The sequence below is a fragment of the Phodopus roborovskii genome, unplaced genomic scaffold (assembly GCF_943737965.1).
Source record: "Phodopus roborovskii unplaced genomic scaffold, PHOROB, whole genome shotgun sequence".
Lineage (NCBI taxonomy): Eukaryota > Metazoa > Chordata > Mammalia > Rodentia > Cricetidae > Phodopus > Phodopus roborovskii.
In genome coordinates this window covers 332,260-346,458 of record NW_026126606.1, presented here as the reverse complement: position 1 = coordinate 346,458, position 14,199 = coordinate 332,260, and the positions used below count along the sequence as shown (strand labels likewise).

The 14,199-nt window shown below is 44.7% G+C and overlaps 1 protein-coding gene and 1 non-coding gene across 2 annotated transcripts; both read right to left on the bottom strand.

Moving 5' to 3' along the window:
• Positions 1 to 8,027: 8,027 nt before the first annotated feature.
• On the bottom strand, positions 8,028 to 12,374 carry Odc1 (ornithine decarboxylase 1). The gene is made up of 9 exons (XM_051205962.1): positions 12,211 to 12,374; positions 11,796 to 11,969; positions 11,481 to 11,653; positions 11,111 to 11,327; positions 10,863 to 10,946; positions 10,060 to 10,222; positions 9,866 to 9,978; positions 9,559 to 9,773; positions 8,028 to 8,896 (listed from the first exon to the last, which is right to left on the bottom strand). The coding sequence occupies exons 1-9, from the start codon at positions 12,310 to 12,312 to the stop codon at positions 8,752 to 8,754; spliced, it is 1,386 nt and encodes a 461-aa protein (XP_051061919.1). The 5' UTR covers positions 12,313 to 12,374; the 3' UTR covers positions 8,028 to 8,751.
• An 874-nt stretch (positions 12,375 to 13,248) lies between these two features.
• LOC127237609 (small nucleolar RNA SNORA42/SNORA80 family) lies at positions 13,249 to 13,380 on the bottom strand. Its single transcript, XR_007835864.1, has one exon. It is a non-coding gene; the product is annotated as a small nucleolar RNA SNORA42/SNORA80 family (small nucleolar RNA).
• Between the last annotated feature and the right edge of the window lie 819 nt (positions 13,381 to 14,199).

Below are 14,199 nucleotides of genomic sequence, written 5' to 3'. Positions count from 1 at the left end.
CACAAAGCAAGGGAATTCTAGAAAGGGAAAATCTGGATAAGTAAACAGGAACAGCAGATGCAAGAATCACCAAAAGAATACAGAGATGGAAGAGAGAACCTCAGCCATTGAAGACACAGGAGACGAAATAGATACATTGGTCACGGGAAATGTTAAACCTAAAAAGAAAAATTCTGACACAAAACATCCAGAATCTGAAACACTATAAAAAAGACCAAACCTAAGAACAATAAGAATGAAAGAAGGAAAAGAATCCTAGCTCAAAGTCCCAGAAGATGTTTTTAACAAAATCATAGAAGAAAATTTTCCTAACGTGAAAAAGGACATACCTGTAAAGGTACAAGATGCTTACAGAACACCAAATAGATTGGAGAAGAAAGACCTCTCACCATATAATAATCAAAACACTAAACACACAGAACTAAGAAAGAATACTAAAAGCTGCAAGAGACAAATAACACATATAGCACGTATCAAGGCAGAGATATTAGAATTAGCCCAAGCCTTTGCAGACTCTGCTGTCCCCTGTAGCCTCTTGCTCCAGCCATGATAAACCCCACTGATATCTCATTAGATGCTGAATAAAAACCTTTGACAAAAACCAACACCCCTTCATGATAAAAGTCTTGTAAAGATCAGGGATAACAGGGACATACCTAGGTACAATAGAGTCAATATAGAGAAAGCCAATAGCCAACATCAAATTAAATGGAAAGAAACTCAAAGTGATTAAATCAGGAACATGACAAGGATGCCCCCCACTCTCTTCATATCTATTCAACACAGCACTTGAAGTTCCAATTAGAGCAAGAAGACAACAAAAGGAGATCAAGGGGACACAAATGGAAAGGAAAAAGTCAAAGTATCCCTATTTGCATATGACCTGATAGTTTACATAAGCAACCCCAAAAATTCTAACAGGGAACCCCTTTCGTTAGTAAACACCTTCAGTGAAGTGGCTGGACACAAGATTAAGTCAAATCAGTAGACCTTCTATATACAAATGACAAATGTACTGAAAAAAGAAATCAGGGAAACAACACCCTTCACAACAAGCCATAAACAACATAAAACATCTTGGTGTAACTCTAACCAAGCAAGTCAAAAACCTGTATAACAAGAATTTTAAGTTTTTGAAGAAAGAAATTGAAGAACATAACAGAAGATGGAAAAATCTCCCATGCTAATGGATTGGTAGGGCTATCATAGTAAAAATGGCTATATTATCCATAGCAATCTGCAGATTCAATGAAACCCCCTTTAAAACACCAACACGATTCTTTACAGACATTGGAAGAACAATACTTAACTTCATATGGGAAAACAAAAAACCCAGGATTGCTAAAACAATCCTGTACAATAAAAGAACTTCTGGAGGATCACCATCCCTGATTTTTAAGCTCTGCTACAGAGCTATAAAAACAAAAACAGACAGATGGATCAATGGAATAGAACTGAAGACCCACACATAAATCCACACACCTCTTGACACCTAACTTTCCATAAAGAAGCCAGAATTATACAATGGGGGTGGGGGAGAGCATTCTTTGACAAATGATGCTGGTCTAATTGGATGGATGCCTGCATGTGGAAGAATGCAAATTAGATCCAAATCTAACACCCTGCACAGCACTCAAGTCCAAATGTATCAAAGACTTGAACACAAACACAGACACACTGAACCTGATAGAAGAGAAATGGGGAATAGCCTTGAATGCATTGGCACAGGAGACAACTTCCTGAACAGAACACCAACATCACAGACACTGAGATCTACCATTAATAAATGGGACATCATGAAACTGAAGAGTTTCTGTGAGGCAAAGGACACAGTCAATAGAACGAAACAGCAGCCCACAGACTGGAAAAGATATTCACCAACCCCACATCTGACAGAGGTCTAATCTCCAGAATATATAAAGAACTCTGGAAACTAGGCATCAAAAACACCCAAATAATCTAATTCTCAACAGAAGAATCTCAAATGTCCCAGAAACATTTGAAGAGATAGATGTTCAAGATCCTTAGACATCAGGGAAATGCAAATCAAAATGACTGAGATTCTATCTTACACTTATCAGAATGGCTAACATCAAAACCACAAGTGACAGCTCATGTGGAGCAACACAACACTCCTCCATTGCCAGTAGGGGTGCAAACTTGTACAACCACTTTGGAAATCTATATGGTGGTTCCTCAAAATATTGGGAATTGATCTACCTCAAGACCCAGCTAGAGAGGGAGTTAGGAGAAAAGAAAAGGGGAGGAGGGGAGAGGCAGGCATGAGGGAGCAGGAAGATTGAGACAGGGAAAGGATAGAGGAGAACAAGAAAAGAGATGCCATAATAGAGGGAGTCATTATAGATTTAAGGAGAAATCTAGCACTAGGGAAATGTCCAGAGATCTACAAGGATGACCCCAGCTAACAATCTAAGCAATAGTGGAGAGACTACCTTAAATGCCCTTTCCCTATAAGATTGATGACTGCCTTATATGCCATTCTAGAGTCTTCATCTAGTAGCTGATGGAAGCAGAAGCAGACACCCACAGCTAAACACTGAGCTGAACTCCTGGAATCCAGTTGCAGACAGGGAGGAGTGATGAGCAAAGGGGTCAAGACCAGGCTGGAGAAATCCACAGAAACAGCTGACCTGAACAAGGGGGAGCTCATGGACCCCAGACTGATAGCTGGGAAACCAGCATAGGACTGACCAGACCCCCTGAATGTGGGTGTTAGTTAGGAGAACTGGGCAGTCTATGGGTCCTCTGGTAGTGGATCAGTATTTATCCCTAGTATACGAATGGACTTTGGGAGCCCATCCCCACAGACAGATATCCCTCAGTCTAGACACATGGGCCCTAGGTTCTGCCCCAAATGATATGACAGACTTTGAAGACTCCCCATGGAAGGCCTCACCCTCCCTGGGGAGCAGAAAGTGGAGGGGCTGGGGTTTTGTGGGGGTAGTAAGGGGGAGGAAGGGAGGGTGAGGGAACTGGGATTGACATGTAAAACAACCTTGTTTCAAATTTAAATTTAAAAAGGAGGGAAAAGACCCAGCTATACTACCCCTGGGCATACACACAAAGGCTGATCCACCACCACGAAGACACTTGCTCCATTAAGTTCATAGCAGCTTTATTCAGAGTACTAAAACCTGGAAACAACCTCTATGTCCCCTCAACTGAAGAATAGGTAAAAAAAATGTGATATATTTACATAATGGAGTATTACTCAGCTGTTAAAAACAACAGCATTAAGAAATGTGCAGATAAGTGGATGGAACTAGAAAACAAAACAAAAACAAAAAAAAAAAAAAAAAAAAAAAAAACATCCTGAGTGAGATAACATCCAAAAAGACAAGCATGATAGGTACTCACTTATAAATGGATATTCACTGTGAAGTAAAGGATAACCATGATACAATGCACAGACCCAGAGAGGCTGGGTAACAAGGAGGACTGAAGGAGGGGATGCTTGGATCTCCCTGGGGAGAACTAATCGTGGATGGACGGACGGGGTGGGTGGGATGGGCGCATGAGGATCAGGGAGCAAGGGGTGGATACTGAAAGATACGACTGGAAAAGAGGGGCATTTAGGGGTGAGGGTAGGAACCTAGTGCAAGGGAAACTCCCAGGAATTGACAAAGACTTCTAGCAATAGTGGAAAGGTTGACTGTACCTGCCCATCTGCTATGACTAAACAAGACTTCCTGTGGAGGGATTGGGACACCAACCCAGCCACATGACCTTAGACCTACAGTCTGACCTGTCTATGGCATGTGCTGGGGTAAGGGTGGCGCAGAGATTGTGGGAGTGGCCAACCAGTAACTGGTCCAGCCTGAGACACATGCCAGAAGAGTGAACCCACCCCTGACATTGCCTAGAGTGCCAAGACCCAGAGACTGAAGTCCCAGAGACCTAGGATAGAAGCAAACAGGACTAGGGAAGAAAAAAAAAAAAAAAAGGCAATGTAATGATGCCTAACAATATTCTGCTATACTCATAGATTGGTGCTCAGACCAACAGTCATCAGAGAGGCTTCATTCAACAACTGATGGAAACAGATGCAGACCCACAGGCAAACAGTGTCAGAGCTTTGGGAATCATGCATAAGGGGGCAGGAGGGAGGAGAAAAGATTATAGGAAACAGAGGGATCAAAGACATCTCAAGGAAATTCACAGAATCAACTAACCTAGGCTCATCAGAACTCACGGACACTGAACCGACAACCAGAGAGCCTGCATGGGACTGACCTAGGTCCTCTACATGCGTGTGACAGTTGTGTAGCTTCCTCTTCTTGTGGGACTAACAGGGGTAGCAAGGGCTGTCACTGACTCTTTTGACCACTTTTGGGACCCTACTCCTTATACTAGGTTGCCTAGTCCAGCCTTAAAACAAAGGAAGGTGCTGAGTCTTACTGCAACTGTATGTCATGTTTGGTTGCTGTCTATGGGAGGCCTGTGCCTTCCTGAATAGAAACAGAAGAAGGGTGGATGGGGTTGGGGGCAGAGAAGTAGAGGATGGATTGAGAGGAGAAGAGGGTGGAGAAACTCCAGTCAGGACAAGAAAGAAAAGAAAGATAGTATCTTAAAGTTTCTATAGCTGTGATGAAACACCATGCCCGTAAAGCATGTTGGAGAGGAAAGGTTTATACTTAAACATTACTGTTTCATCAGTGAAAGAAATCAGGAACTCAATCAGTACAGAAACCTGGAGGCAGGAGCTCAAGCAGAGGCCATGGAGGGTGCTGCTTACTGGCTTGCTCCTCATGACTTGCTCAGCCTGCTTTCTCTCCCTCTCTCCCTCCTCTTCCCCTTCCTCCCTTCTCTTTCTTTCCTTCCCCTCCCTCCCTCTCCTTCTCTTCCTTTCCCCTCCCTCCCTTCCCCTCCCCCACCTTCCTTTCCCTTCCCCTCCCTCCCTTCCCTTCCTTCCTCAGATTTATGTGTACAATGTTCTGCCAGAAGAGGGCATCAGATCTCATTACAGATGGTTGTGAGTCATCACGTGGTTGCTGGAAATTGAACTCAGGACTTTTAGAAGACCCGCTAATGTTCTTTTTTTTTGTTTTTTCCAGACCGGATTTCTCTGTGGTCTTGGAGGCTGTCCTGGAACTAGCTCTTGTAGACCAGGCTGGTCTCAAACTCCCAGAGATCTGCCTGCCTCTGCCTCCCGAGTGCTAGGATTAAAGGCATGAGCCACCACAGCCTGGCCAGCTAATATTCTTAACCACTGAGCATCTCTCCAGCCCCCAAGCCTGCTTCCTTATAGAACCCAGGACCAGCAGCCCAGGGACGGCTCCACCCACCATGTGCCGAGTCCTCCCCATTGATCAGTCAGTGAGAAAATGTATTACAGCTGGATCGATCTCAAGGATGCATTTCCTCAGCTGAGGCTCCTTCCTTCTAATGACTAGCTTGGGTCAAGTTGACATATAACCAGCCAGGACAGGCGAATACACAGTCTTTAGGCCAGGGAACAACTCTGGTCACCCTCAAGCAAGCAGTGAATGGGACTAAAACCCTTCTCCCAATTACAACAGTGTTTTAGTGGTGGGGATAACAGAGACAGACAGACAAGACTTTAGGCCAGGTGAACAACTCTGGCTACCCTCAAGCAAGCAGCGAATGCAGCTAAAACCCTTCTCCCACTAATAGCAACACTTCTACTAAAAAGTGGTGGGGCTAGATATGTCCTAGTTATTAGCTTTTCTGACATTGACCAAAAGCTGTAGTCAGGGTTTCTTTCTCACCTGGCCCCACAGTCATTCAGCCCCAAATAAACATGCAGAGACTTACATTAATTATAAACTGTTTGGCTGGTGGCTCAGGCTTCTTACGGGCAAGCTCTCTCTTAATTATTAACCCATAACTAATGTATTTCTACTTGGTCTTACCTTACCGAAGAACATTCAGTTTCCTGTCTTCCCAACAGCTGTTCTGCGCCTCTCTGGTGGTCTCTCTCTCTCCTACCCAGAATTCGTGTCCGGTAGCCCCGCCTATACTTCCTGCCAGTACCTGCCTGACTACTGACGATCCATGTTTTACTCATCAACTAATTAAGAGAAACATACATACAGGAGGACATTCTCCCATCAAAAAGTAACTTGATGGGGAAGGGCTTGGTTTAAAAGACCATCATGGAGCTCAAGGCAATGGTGCAGAAATAACAGAGGAAAGGAGAAATCCTACTTAATTCCAGGTTCTGCAAGCCCAAGAGGTAGCGCTGGCTCACTCCCACTGAAGATGAGGCAGCTAGAGGCGCTGTGTGCCTAGCCTGGATTGGGCCCAGTCTCAGCTGTGTCTGTCCAACTCTATGGCAGGAACAAGGTGCCAATCTTGGCTGAGCTCCGGGGCCATGTGTGCTTTGAGTTGCCCCTGCCTGCTGACATTTGGGCAGGGAATGGGCCAGGGAGGAAGTTTCAGGGGCTGGGAAGGTGGCTCAGGGAGTCAAACACTTGCCTTGCCAGCATGAGGTCCCAAGTCTGATCCCAGCACCTACATGAAATTCCAGGTGGCAGGGCCTGTAATCCCAGAGTGGGAGAGGGGTCCACAGAGGCCCTCTCAAGGGACTGAGTGATACAACAGGACATCTGACATCCTCTGGGCACTGCATGTATGCATGCACATGTACAAGGTGTGCACACCCCTCTCCCAATACACATATGCCACACACACACTAACACACACTGTATTCCTGGAGTTACAGCATGCTGCTTTAATATTAGTTATACTATAACTAAATTACTTTACCCTTCTAAAATTAAAGTGGTATAGTGGCCAAGAAGACTGGAGAGGTTGGACTCTAGCCCGTACACACCTGTGTGCAACACAGATTTACAAACATCCATACAAGCTCACTTATACATACAAGCTTATACTTATGTATAAGTATAAAAAAATAATTTCAAAAAGCTCGATGTAAACTCATGAGACTGAGGCAGAGAAAGTCAAGGCCTTAAAAGTATTTGAGACCTAGGTCAAAGTTACCTTCACATCCTGTGCAAGTGAGCACACCTGTGTTTCTGAGCTTACGTCTCCTGTGGCAAGAAGGAAACCAAGGCCTTGAGCATAGTAGGCTACCACAGCTCTACCAAGGCTAGGGAACAGCCTTTGCCAATCAAAGGTGAGGAAAACCTGTTCTTCAAAGGTCAAAAACTTTTACATTCAAAAAAACTGTCTTTTTTGGGGGGGTGTTGGTGGTACACGCCTTTAATCCCAGCACTGAATGTCAGGACAGTCAAAAAATAGAGAAACCCTGTCTTGAAAAACCAAAAAAAAAAAAAAAAAAAAAAAAAAAAAGCAAAAACCCTGTACTTAGAGGCTGGATAGCTGAGTGGTTAAGTGCTGTTACAGAGAACCCAGGTTCTGCACCTCTTCTAGTGCTCTTTCCTGAGCAGCCCACACTGGCTCCCAGCCCTTTCCCAGTAGCCCTTTCTTGGGTGTCCTCCCCACTTGTCCCTTGCTTTCAAGGGTTTCCAATAGTTGTGTGGTCTATTACCTTTGAAACTTCCCTGTGGAAAATGTTTCTGCCAAAGAAGCTGGAGGGACCTCAATTTTCCCAGGTGGTTATCCAATTACCCAAACTACCAACAACCCAAGCCTCGCTGGGGCCCAGCCACCCTCGTAATCAAGTTCACTGATTGGCTGGTATGAGCACAGCTGTTGGTATGGACAAAACTGGAACCTTTGCCCTTAACCACCAGGATTCACCAACTGAGGAAGGAGACCCTGGAGAGCTTTTACTTGTATGGAGGGCACAGGCAGCCCAATGGGTAGCCCTCCCCTCCCTCAGGGGTTTGTGGCTTTCCTCGGGACACACCTTTTTGCTTATCTGAGGCAGGGGCTGTAGTGTAGCCCACACTGGTCAAGACTCCCAAGTGCTGGGGTTACAGCCTGTGACTGTCTCTCCTGAGCTATAAGTTTTCAAGGCTAACTAGCCTGCCTCACTTTTTCAGAGGAACAGATGTGTAAATTGAGTAAAGATTATAAAAGGTCAATGGTCAAGGTAAAGATTTACAACACAGTAGTTGCTGCTGTTGAATTTATTACAGGAAGTTGATTGAAAAGTGCTGTATGATACTCCCAACTGTTACTAGGTGGTAATGCAGGCGAAGTCAAGGGTTGAGGAACATTCAAGGCTTCTGCAAGCAAGGTTCAAAGAACCTTAGATGCCTTCCCTGGGGTGCAGCCAGGACATCAGGTCCCTAAGTAGATGACATTCCTCCCCAACTTCACAGCCAAGTACACACTTTGGGCTGGCTAGGCAGACTGATGCTGTGGACAGAAGGTGTGGCCTCATCCCATCCACCTTTTTCTTCTCTGCTGTGTTGTGGATTGGACTTACTGCTATGACTACAGCAGACTGTGCAGGAAGTGTGCCCCTTCTTTAAGGGACATTTGCAAACATTCCCTAATGCCCAATTATTTCAAGATAGTTTATTTTCAAAATGGGTCACAACATTGGCTTTTGGCCCATTCTGCCAAATGTACAAGCTACAAATGCTTGCTCAGCAGCTAAGGGGCACATGGTTAGTCTGTCTGAAAAGTGATAAAAATCCATATAAAACAAATATTCAAAGTTTCCATAGGAACACAGGTAAGTGTGACCCATCTCCTAGCCTTCCATACTGCATCTGTGCCAACCCCTACTCTTACAAAGACATTCCAAAACTAGCAGTAATTAAGTTAAATGGTCCCCCCAAATCCCTTAATTTAAGCTAAACTTGCAGGTAAGAGCTACAAGAATGTTATCTACACATTGATACTAGCAGAAGCACAGGCTGCTGGGTGACGGTCCATCCCGCTCTCCTGGGCACACGACATGGGCAGAGTGTTAACATCCTGCTCCTCCACTTCTGGTGGGAAGCCATGGCTCTGGATCTGCTTCATGAGCTGCCTGAAAACAAAGCAGTGGCACAGTCAAAGCTCAAGTTCTGAACAGGCCCTTTCACTACACCACCAGGGAGCAACTCAATGTACAATTTCACTAATACAGGGAATTATGGGTGACATATGCTAATTTGAATGCTCTAGTTACAATGTTCTAGTTGCAAAGGAATCTAACTGCTTTCATAGTTCTAAGAACTTTCGTAGGGAAAACCTGAAGATCAGTATTACAGAATTCCCTTCCATTTGCCTGTATTTAACTCGAAACAGTTTCTTATCCATTAGAAAAAAAAAACCAAGCTCAAAGCTGGGCGGTGGTGGTACACGCCTTTAATCCCAGCACTTGGGAGGCAAAGGCAGGAGGTCCTCCAACCTGGTCTAAAAAAGAGCTAGTTCCAAGACAGGCTCCAAAGCCAGAGAACCCCTGTTTCACAAAAACAAAACAAAAAACCCAAGCTCAAATCCAAGGTGCCTTTTTGGGGAGACAGGCCAGCTTCAAGCAAGTTATAGTCAAGGCCAATCTTCCTTTTCCTTCAGCCTACCTATCATGCTGTCTTTCAAACTCAATGTGTGTTTCTATGAACCAGGGACAGAATCCAAGGCTCTGGCTCATGGTAGGCAAATGTTGCATCGATGCTTAGGAGAAACACAAACATGCACAATCTCACTCACCACATTGGCCTGGACATCACATAGTAGATAGAAGGCCTCTGGAACCCGTTGAAAGTAGACGCAGCAGCAACAGTGTATGCACCCATGTTCTCAAAGAGCATCCAATCACCCACATGCATTTCAGGCAGATTACAGCGCTCGACGATCCGGTCAAGGCCATCACACGTTGGTCCCCAGATGCTGGATGAGTAATACTTCTCATCTGGCTTGGGTCTCTGCATGAAGATATACATTGCTCGTTCCTTAATATATCCCTGAATCCTGTCCACCATTCCCATTGCTATGGGAGAGCAGGCTCAGAACTTACTTTGGGCAGCAGGGGCTTCACATGCGCATGATCATAAAGAATGCAGTTAAATGAACCATATACTCCGTCATTCACGTAATACATGAATGTTTGCTCACTGGACTCATCTTCATCTAGAAAGACAGACTAGCCTTAATCACTACCCATCGATAATTTCCAGTTAACCTTCATGACTCATCCCCACCACCACGTACCATCAGAGCCTGTCTGTTCCTTCCATACGATTTTTTTGGCAATGATATTCACTGCCAGTGTAAATGCTGAGGCGACATAGTATCTGCCTGGCTCGGCTATAACTCTCACTCCAGAGTCTGGCGGGAAGTACTTGTCCAGAGCTGGGTTGATAACACTGGTGATCTAAGAGGGAAAGATGGGAGTGGCCACTCATTACACAGTTCATACAGAGCAGAAAGATCACATTGCTGTGTTGAAGGACAGGACATAACATGAGCCTGGGAGCTGGCACCAGCAGGTCTGTCATCAATAAGGTAACATCTTATCTCCATGGAAACCAGTATACTCACTTCATTTCTCATTCTCCTTTCAGGACCTGTCTATCTTTAAGAGACACTATGGATATTGTTTTATTAAACAATAGCACAAAATAGAAGCCAAGTGCCAGAATAATTCTGTTTTGCAAATAGATGCCAATAAGATAAAATCCTTTCCACTCTAACAATTGTACAAGCAGTAACACAAGCACCAGACAATGGTTTCATTTCCTGAGAGACTGAACATTAAAAATAAATGGGAGCCAGGGATGATGGCACAAGCTGAAGCAGGAGGATTCCAAATTCAGGGTCAGCCTGATTAAAAAATGAGACCCTATCTCAAAATAAAAATAACACAGTGGAAACACAACAGGTCATTTACTTTCATGTCTGTTTGGCCTCTTTTGTTATCAGTAAAAACATTTAGATTTTATATACCACACCAAAATGTAACTTGCAAATTATATATAAAAGAGCCCCTATAGGTCACTGATGCTGTAAATTACCTCTTCAAATTTAAGCTTCGTATCCTCAGATCCAGGAAAGCCACCACCAATATCAAGCAGATACATGCTGAAACCAACTTCAGTCTAGAGCCAAGAAAATTCAGAAGTCAGATTGCCAGATTCATTTTAAAAAATGCACACAGCAGATGGTTTAAATCTGTTATACAGAAAAGGTGTCTATGAAAGACTCATTCTAGACTCAGACTGGTTATTTCAGACAACCCCTCCAATGAGTCACACGTACTCACCCCCATGTCAAAGACACAGCGGGCATCTGATAGGGCCTGAACGAAGGTCTCAGGGTCAGTGCACCCGCTCCCCACATGGAAGCTGACACCAATGACATCAATATTCAGCTCTTTTGCCCGTTCCAAAAGAAGCCTGCTGGTTCTGAGTGTGGCACCAAACTTAACACTGAGGCGACAAACTGCTTTGGAATCGTCAGTAGCAATCCGCAAAACCAACCTGGACAGAAGAAATACATCAAGTAAATACTCCATCTACACCAGAGAGCCCTGTCTTGAGTATGGAGCAAGCGTCTAACCCAGGGTTTAGCCTCCTCATTTACCATGTGTAGGAAAACAAAATGGGGATTTAGTTTGCTCTCAAAGGACTCACTTGGCCTTTGGATGTGCTCTGGCGACCTTCATCAACTCAACCTCACTGTCAAAAGTCATCATCTGGACTCCATTACTGGCAGCATACTTGATCTGAGACACTTGTTTACAAGGATTTGCATAGATGATCCTCTCAGGAGGTACCCCGAGCCCTTGTACCAACTGTATTTCAGTCTGAAAGAAAGAGAAGGTGGGTGTTGGGTTATATATCGACTGGATAGTCCCATGAACAAAGAACACAAGATGTCGTGTGCACTCCAACCCTTCAACCCAAGACACACAACTGGTGCCTGCCCTGGGGTAACAGCAGGCTTACTTTGCTTGCACAGTCAAAACCCGTCCCAATGGCGGCTAGGGTGTTCACTATGGCTCTGCTGTCATTACTTTTGACGGCATAAAAGGGAGTGACACGGGGGAGAGCTTTTAGCCATCTTAGGTGTTTCTTCAGAATGTCTCCAAGGTCCGCGACATAAAAAGCATCCTTATCATCCTAGAATGAGATGGGGTTCAGGGGCCTAGTTAGCAGTCCTGCAGTATGCCACACTGAAAACCCCCTCCTTCCCTCCCTTCATCCAATCCTATTCCCACTAGCAGTCACTGACACAGCATGGCCACCAAGGGACAATCCACAGCCAATTTAAACTCTAGATTCTGACAAGACAGGAAGACACGGTCACTCCTGCTGTACTGGGAACTCAGCCTAGCTGTGGACGTAGGCTTCCCATACTTACAGAGGAATAGACTTCATTAATTTTTTGGTCCAGAATGTCCTTGGCAGTAAAGCCTTCATCAAGGATATGGCAGTCAAACTCTTCCTTATTGAAGCTATTCATGGCTCTCGATGTGTCTCTGAAATAGAGGAAGCTGCAAGTGAGGGCAAATTCACTCAGCCTTAGCAATGATTCTCAACACCAACCCACAAGTGTAAACTGAATACTTACACAAAAAAACCTAGAGATGGGATTCAGTTATTGTCAGCTCCTCCCAAGGCACACTATCCAGGGACTCTGAACTGTCTCCTTGGAGCAGTGGAAGAGTTCTGATGGACACAAACACACCATATGCTGCTATTTATCTCCCTTGGAAATCTTACCATTAAAGGTTACACGCTGCAACCGCATACCACAGTAAACGGGTAGAATAAAGGCCCCAGGACAGAAAGGTCAATGGTGGGGTGGGTGGGTGTGAATTCCAGTGCCCAGGTGAGCCTAACAACCCCCAAACCTCCACAGTACCCTAATATATCAGGTTCCACACACTGTACACCACAGTTCTGCTCCACACACGTGTGACATCTCAATCCCTAGCCCTCGAGAACAGCATTTGGACTTCAGAAAGGTCATATGCACACACAGTCCACTGTCTGCTGGCTAGCATTATCAGTATTATGTGTTCCTCCTATTTCTGAGCTACTCTAGCTCCTCAGAAATTTCAAAGGGCAATATGTAAGCATCTTACCTCTTCCCACTTGGACTAAGTTATGCTTAATGATTTTTAATGAATAATTCAAAAATTTCCATATGGAAGCTTTCATGCCATATTGGCATTAAGAAATAAAAAGAAAACCTTCAAATCAACACAATATACTGTTACAGTTACCATATCAGAAACTGGTATTGTAGAGGCTGTTTGTTGCCTGCCTACCAAATGAGCACTTCTGCGAATCCTACTGTCCTCAAATGTCTTCTGCTTGGTTGTGGGCAATAACCATATGGTAGGATTTTTGGCTAACTTTAACCAGCCAGTAGCTAGGTAAAGGTTCCTTTTTCTCCTGTGTGACTCCCTTCAGTGCCAGCAGCCCACAGGCAGAGGCCAGGCAATGGTTAGGAGCCAGTTTGCTCTAGCATGGGACACTATGAGAGGCCCATGGTGACAAACCTGCCATAAATCCAAATCCATGCGGGGTAAAACACACCTTTTTTTTTTTTTTTTTAAGACAGGGTTTCTCTGTGTATCTCTGGCTGTTCTGGCACTCACCCTGTAGACCAGGCTGGCCTGGAAACTCAAGAGATCCACCTGGCTCTGTCTCCCCCACTGTCCGGCTGGTAAAACACACTTTAATCCTCCACTTAATGAGACTACTTGGCGCTGTCAACTCCATTAGTTGCCTAAACCATTCCTAAGTGAAGGCTAGAGAGCTGTGGCAGCCAGCTCCTGTCTATGTGTATACCATTTACAACTGAGAGTCACTCTAATTTTAGGTCTTAAGTATTTTCCAGGCAGCCTTCAGGCTCAAACCTGGAAATCTTTGAGCTATCAACCACTTACTTTTGCTTTTCTGTTATCTCTTAACGCTTTACTTTAATAAAATCCAAAAACCCTGAAAAATGTTCCTAACACCTTTTGGACGCGGAGTAGCTAAATCGTGTAACAGGCTCAATTAGCACAAGAGGGTAACTCTAGAAGACACACAAGAAAATTAAGACAAGATTAATTCCATTAGGCAAATTCTGCCCGATTCTTGGACTTGAATAAAACAAGCCACTGCATTCTTTGTCCTCTCCCAGACATCCCTGACAGGCTCTGCCCCCCACACTTTTACAAGCAGTTATTGGGGATTCCGAGCCGGGCTGCTAAGCGCGCACGCCGGACAGCCGGGTTTCTCCTAAACCATTAAGTCATTCCAGGAGTGCTAATTCCAAGTCACAGCCGGTGGGTATCCATCAGCCGCGACTCCCGAACTAAATTTAGGTCTAGCAACTTGTACATCGGGTCACCGG

Excerpts from the sequence above, each read along its gene's own strand:
- Odc1 (XM_051205962.1), bottom strand. The coding sequence starts at position 12,312 with ATGAATAGCTTCAATAAGGAAGAGTTTGACTGCCATATCCTTGATGAA. Across the intron at positions 11,970-12,210 it reads TTAATGAAGTCTATTCCTCT|GATGATAAGGATGCTTTTTA; the intron begins GTAAGTATGGGA and ends ATCTCATTCTAG. Across the intron at positions 9,774-9,865 it reads TGAAGCCCCTGCTGCCCAAA|AGACCCAAGCCAGATGAGAA; the intron begins GTAAGTTCTGAG and ends ATCTTCATGCAG.